The following is a 7,044-nucleotide window of genomic DNA, read 5'->3' on the forward strand; positions in this document are numbered from 1 at the left end:
CGAGCGGATTCGAAAGCATCAGGTGTCAGAGGGGACGCAGAGAGGACGTGGGGGAGCGCGGGCTCCCACACCAGGCCGGTGAGAGGGAAGAGGCGTGGCCACTGGAGAACAGTTTGCCAGTTTCTTCCCAAGTTAAACAGCCCCTTCGACCCAGCAACTGCATGCCTACATATTTACCCAGGAGAAATGAAAGTAAACTCACAGTGGCTTTATTCGCACTAGCCAAATGGATGTGACCCAAACGGTCAAACAGCAGGGAACGCAAACAAACCGTGGTGACTCCAGACAGTAAGACTCCGGAGACAGACAACAGCGCGCTGCTGACTCAAGCAGATGGGTGAACCTCAGAGACACAAGAGCACACGCTGCATGATTCCCTTCCCGCGAAGTTCCCGAACAAGCAAGACTACACTCAGGCGCTACAAAGCAGAACGGTGGGATCTTGCAGGGGCGGGGAGGGGCTGACGGAAGGGGGCCCTGGCAAACTTTCCGAGGGTGGAAATGCTCTAGGCATTGATGTGGGAGGTGGCTACTCAGGTGAATCTATTTGTTACAACCCATCCAAATACACACTATACATCTGTGCGTTTTCTAAATGTAAATTAGATGTCAATAAAGTCTGTTTAATTCTTTATATTAAACATCAATTTAATACAGCAAAAGGACAGCAGCAGACTGTCGATAGTTGAAATCGTCTCTCTCCCAGAGGACCCAAGAGTTCCTCCCACAAGTACCCCTCCCTCCTCTTGAGAAGCAGACAAAAGCTCAAGTTCCTCCTGAACTGGGCAGCCTGGAATCTAGCGTTCTGATTCCACCTTCAATGATTACATCTTGTGCAATTAAATTCCCCTCAAGGATCCAAATGATCATTCTCCATTCCCTGGTCTAAACAATTAAATATTGATAAGCCCTATTTTTTAAAGGCTATTAATTTCACTCTACTTCTACTGTTCCTACTATCACTGCCACAGATATTCCAAAAAAATAAGTGCTGAGGGAAAAGAAGGAATTAAAAAAATATCACCACAGGAAAGCCTATTATTCAATTATGACCTGAATGACTGTAGTTATCTAATAACATATGAAAAGTTACTTCATGACTTCAAAGACAGAGCAGAAAATCTAGAGAGACAAAAAGTAGATGAGTGTTTGCTTCGGGCTGAGGGGCGTGGGAGGAACGGGACGGTGACAGCTAACAGGCGCCGGGTTCTAGCTGACGTGATGAGAAGGTTCTAAAGTTATCTGTGACTCCACTAAAAACACTGAATTTTGTCCATGTGACAAAGGTCAAGTCTATGATATGTGAATATATCTCAATAATGCTGTCATTAAGAAAAAGCCTAACAACATAATCAATAAAATATACTCTAAAAAAAAAAGAAAGAAAGAAAAGAAAAAGCCATTGAAATTTTTATTGGAGAACTCAGATATCTTTACAATACTGATTTTTCCAATACATGAAAATTAGGTAGTTCTGATTTTATTTGGGTCTTTTTTAGTTTCTCTCAACATTTGGTCCTGGATATTTGATATTTATGATGTTATTTATGTAGTATATTTTTAAAAAGCACTAAATTGTTCTAATGTGGGGTAAGATAGAGTATGATATAAATATGAAATCATCAAAATTTCAAAATAAAAAATCACTACATGTGCTCTAACAACTAATTTTTTCTGGTTTTTAATTTATTTATAGAAGTTTGAAAATATATAAACCTTAGATTACATTTAGTCACACCTTCAATAAATCACATTAATGAAAAAGAATAAAATCACATAAACCTGCAAATATTGTGGAATATTCCATAATAGGCAGACACCAGAGTGAACAAATACTTCTTTATATTTGTTAGGTCCCTCAGTTTACAGTGAAAACAAAGGCATTTAATTTTAGTCTCTATATTTATCCAACATATGTATTTATTAGAAATATGCTGTCATATAAAAGAAATTTAACAATGATTAAGTGTACGCCTAAGGCCATAACATTTAAAATATTTTAAAATGTCCATCACACTGATGCTACAGAGACCTTATTATCTTTCAATTCAAATTAATTGAAATACTATCTAACTACGTTAATTAGTCCTGGAAAACAGATGGGAAGTTTTTCTTTCATAAAATAAATGTTAGTTTTCTACTAAAATGAAATAAAGATAGAAATCACATTTGGGCTTCAGGTTAACCTTGTCTGACTGACTTAATGTTTCTGCATCTCAGTTTTTCATCTACAAAAGGTTAGATGAAAACATCTCTACAGTTCCAACTTGCTTTAAAATTTTTTTCAGTCTATAATAAGGAATAAGCACAATATCACATGGTCATACAATACTTTAAGCAAACACAATAATGTACTAAAGTAGATATATACAAGCTAGAGGATTCAGTAACTATTAGTTCATATAAAGGATTTTTCTCTACTTTCACCCCACATTTAGCAAGCTCCCTAAACATAATTTACACTAAACCTTTCAAATTGCAAGTACAAATTCATATGTTTCTGAATTGTAATCTTATATCTTTATTAATAATCATAGTTACCTTGCACTGATAACAGGATAAGAATAATATATAGGGAACCATTTTAGAAGAAAGGCCATTTGAATTCTAAGATATTTCAGACATTTTGAAAAGTATCCAAATAAACATATGTTCTTAAATGGGGCTACTTTTCTTTGTTGGAGCGATGTGATAGATTAGACTTTATCTCAGAGACTCTCGGAAACTATGTAACCCAGAAGTTACGTACCTAAAATTAATGATAATATACTGATGAAAAAATTATTTGATATGAAAATGTTACCTGATCAATGATAGAATTTAGCTTGGTAAGTAAAAGAAATCCTCGGCCGTGAACAAGGTACTGTCCAAGGGTAGCCATGTGTGTCTCCTCCTCCTCCTCCTCTTCCTCCTCCTCCTCCTCCCTCGCCTCCACCCTCTGGACCACCGCATTGCAAAGCTGGTTGACATCGGTCAGAAATTCACGTGCCAAAGAGTTACTGTCGGTGCTCATGACCGAGCTATAAAATAAATATTACAAAAAAGAAGATTAGCAAAACAAAAATTTACATTTAAAACTATGAAGTTTGTTTGTTTTGAACTAAAGACTAACCTAATTTTTTAATTCATTGATTTTTAGAGAAAGAGGGGAAAGGAGAGAGAAATCAATTTGTTGTTCTACTAAGTTATTCATTCACTGGTTGCTTCTTGTATGTGCCCTGACCAGGGACCAAACCTACTGAGCTACCTGGCTGGGGCCAAAAACTGACTTTAAATTACTGGGCACTGGTACCTAACCCTGTAATATTCCCAGACATGGTTCTGACCTAGTCAGGAGCTCCTTAAATGTTCAGGCAGGGCAGAATTTAGGCCTGGGTATGAAATGCCTGAGCACGACCAAAAATGGGTAAGTGAAAGCACCTAACAGAGGATACTGACTGAGTGGTAGCAGTGAAGGTAGAGTCACACTTTCTGTATGAAACAGACTCCTTGGAGAATAAAAATAATCCCATTGCATATAAAATATTCTTGTATTACATGTTTTAAAAGATAAATGGATCTTTTAAAAATATAAGCCTTTTTCACTTCATACAACTGACAATCACTGACCCACTCTCCCCACACATCAGATTCAGTTAACAAGGAAAAAGGGTTTACCAGGAGGTGAATAAAAACTAAAGAAATCTAGCAGCTGAAGTGATGCCACTTTACTTCTTACTGCACATTTGGATCAAATAAAGGGAATGTAACATTTTAAGATTAAGAAAAACAGTTAAAGCAAAGAGATGGGAAAACTCAAATATAATAAAGAAAAATGTATAAATATTCACAAAGGAAAAATGATGAACAGTAAAGCCCCCAGAGAATTTCAAAACAGTTTCGTCTTAGGGCTACAAGTAATTCTGAGACATCCAGCAAGATTTAAGAATTTTTAACCTGGGAGATGAGTACCCAGGAGTCTTCCTTCACCGACTTTAGGGGGAGCCCTCCCATGGTGCCTGCTGAGAAGGCAGTGCCCAACCCACCGCCGAGAGCACAGCCAGCCCTGATCACTGAAGAGCACGGGCAGGGGTGCCGACGGGCAGGGGTGCTGACGGGCAGGCAGCCACAAGATGGACTCCCGGTGCAGCCTGCAAAGGGGCACTGGGCCAGTCAGATCTCCCTTCTCTCTCACTCACAGGAATCCGAATGGAGAGAGAGCTGATGTGCTGAAGAGTCCCATAGAGGTGGGCCTGTGGTGGGCATGAGGAGGCAGCTGAGGCTGAGAAGAAGCCAAATAGGTGGAAACGAACCAACAGAATGCAGAACAGATGAACAGGAAAGGTGGAAACCAAAAAATTCCTGCTCACTCTAGGTCCTGATGGCTTGTTCCTGGATTTCTGTCAGGATCCTGGGCATTATTACAATAACAGTCCCCTTTTTAGTGTAACAAGTATCATTATTTTAAATATTATTGGACATAGATAAAAAGCAAAAGTATCTATTACACATAATATTAGTTTTTTATAAGTTTTCATAGAGTAAAATTGTTCAATCCAGTCCATATCTATCCAACCTTATTAATTTATTTCACTTAATCTGTCACTGACTTTAAGATACATAATTATTTAGGGTACAACTATTAAAACACTGCCAATTAAACTACAGCACAACACTTCCTAACCACTTAAGAGTTTCCCATGCAACACCACCTTCTGGGCCATCAAGACCATCCCATGCACCACTTCCTAAGAGGACTATTATATTGTTCTTGGGATGCTCTTCCAAAGATGCTGACATCATTCTGCAACTTGTGAGGCTGGTGCTTTCTTGATCTTATCAGATGAGATCAGCAGAAAGCTCCAGAAAACAAACAGGAAACTTTTAAAACTCATGTAGAGCCAGCAAAGCATGTAACTCGATTGAAGCACTAGTGTGAACAGCTAAGACCGAGTTCACTCACAACGACTCCTTCACCAGAGAAACCTACCAATGGTGCTTACATTACACCGTCAATTGTAAGGCACACTGCAACTTTAGAAATATTAAAATGTGAAAATTATAAAATCTGTGGTAATAATTAGGGCCTATCTTCTAGGAATTAAGATAATGGAAATTAACATGATTTTTAGAAATCACAATTAATGAGGAAATGCTTTCAATCCCACTTCCTAAAAGCAAAGGATGCCATGTCAATAAAAAGCATTATAAAGTATGCAGAATATATGGTATTTCCCATTTTAAAATATACATAAGATACATATAGTTACACAAATAGGGTGTTGCATATAAATGATCTATTACCTGCTTTGATTCATGTAGCTATTTTAGAAATCTTTTCACATAAGCTCTCTTGCTTTTTCACAGCTGCATGCATACATTGCATATATTTCATTATACAGATGTGTTACAACTATGCAGCCAATCTCTCACTGTTGAATAGAGGTTATTTCTAGTTTTTTATTATTATAAACAAAGCTGCAACAAATATCCTTATGCTACTTGCACATTTATCCTGTTATTTCCTTGAAGTAGAAATTGCCTTTACTTCATATAACAGCTTTTACACATTTCTTAGGTTTTCTGAATGGGATTTTTGTTTTCCATTATATATTCTAACTGGGATAGATAAGTGGTATTTAGGAGGCATACAGAAAGTAGATTTATTTTGATATAGTAATCATACATCCAAACTTCTTAATGAATTCTCTCACTGAATTTGTTGGAATTTCCAGATGTAAAGCCCTGCATATACATAACAAAAACTCTGAATTCTCCTACCCAGTATTCACACACTTTATGCTCCTCCATCTAACTGCATGAGTTAGCACTTAACGGAACAGCATTAGTAGGGGTGAGGGGGCACTTTCGCTTTGCACACTAAGAAGTACTCACTCTTTCCTGTTCATCTAATAGGAATGTGGCATTTTACGGAATGCTCTTCAACATTCTGAATTCCAACTTAAAAGATGATTGCACAGTGTTTTTAAGGTTTCAAAATATTTCAAATAACCAGAAGAGTAAAAAGAACATATAATATGAGGTTACAGCCAATATTCAGATCTAAGAAGTATTAACGCTATTCTATGGTCAGAGTCAGTTCATGTGCCTGGAATGCGTGTGTGTCTGTGTGTGTACAAAGAAAGCAAACCTTACAGTACAGGAAAGCCATACCCTATCCACACCTCTTCCCCTGCATAGTTGGTATTTATTGTTTTCATATGTATTTTTAAAATTTTGGCATGCTTATGTTCATAAAAATATTCATTACTATTTTAACTATTTTAAAATTTATATTTATTGATTTCAGAGAGAAACAGAAGGAGAGAAAGAGACAAAGAGAGAGAAATAGACGGAGGGTCAGTAAATTATTTTACTTATTTATGCATTCATTAGTTGATTCTTATATATTTTATATGTGCCCTGACCAGGGATTGAACCTCCAACCCTGGCATACCAGGATGACACTGTAACTGAGCTACCTGGCCAGGGACTGTCTTATCTATTTAAAAAATTTGTATAAATATGCTCTATGTATCCTCTTATAACTTTGCTTTTCTCTCTTAACATTATGTTTATTCCTTTAACCCACTGTGCAAAATGTCATTGTATAAATAATTTATACATCCATTTCTTCTAAAGCAAAGTTCAGATGTTTTTACTTTGCAGTTTAATTAATATCATATAACTATGTAGTTTCAAAGCCTTAGATTGAACCAAGTATTTTGATTGCTAATATTTATTACATTAAATACTTACCAATCTTTCAACACTTCTGTAACATTTAGAGTACAATTTGAGTTCATGAACTAGGTGAAAAATATTCTTAGGATAAAGCTTCACCTACAAGAAAAAAAGACATATCAATGGCAATAATAAGACAAGTAACTTTTAACAAAGTTCTGACATAAAACCCAGTGGCCAATCTTCATATCTAATGAATGAAACAGCAATGAATTTTTGGAATCTCAAGAGCACACTAAAAACACCTACAACTTCAAGAAGGGAATCTTGAGATAGGGACTCTTAGACGGTATTTGATCTGAGCAAGGCAACTTGACCATA

At 36.7% G+C, this 7,044-nt stretch overlaps 1 protein-coding gene across 1 annotated transcript in view; it reads right to left on the reverse strand.

Annotated features, from left to right (window-relative positions):
• Positions 1-6,810, reverse strand: part of LYST (lysosomal trafficking regulator) — a 127,772-nt gene extending 120,962 nt beyond the window's left edge. Inside the window, exons 1-2 of the mRNA XM_090263455.1 lie at positions 6,739-6,810; positions 2,804-3,020 (exon numbers count right to left, since the gene is read on the reverse strand). Coding sequence (XP_090119581.1) covers positions 2,804-3,020; positions 6,739-6,785 — 264 coding nt within the window. The 5' untranslated portion in view covers positions 6,786-6,810. The remainder of the gene's footprint in view (positions 1-2,803; positions 3,021-6,738) is intronic.
• Between the last annotated feature and the right edge of the window lie 234 nt (positions 6,811-7,044).

Source organism: Furipterus horrens, unplaced genomic scaffold, assembly GCF_987537825.1.
Source record: "Furipterus horrens unplaced genomic scaffold, mFurHor1.1.pri manual_scaffold_15, whole genome shotgun sequence".
Classification (NCBI taxonomy): Eukaryota; Metazoa; Chordata; class Mammalia; order Chiroptera; family Furipteridae; genus Furipterus; species Furipterus horrens.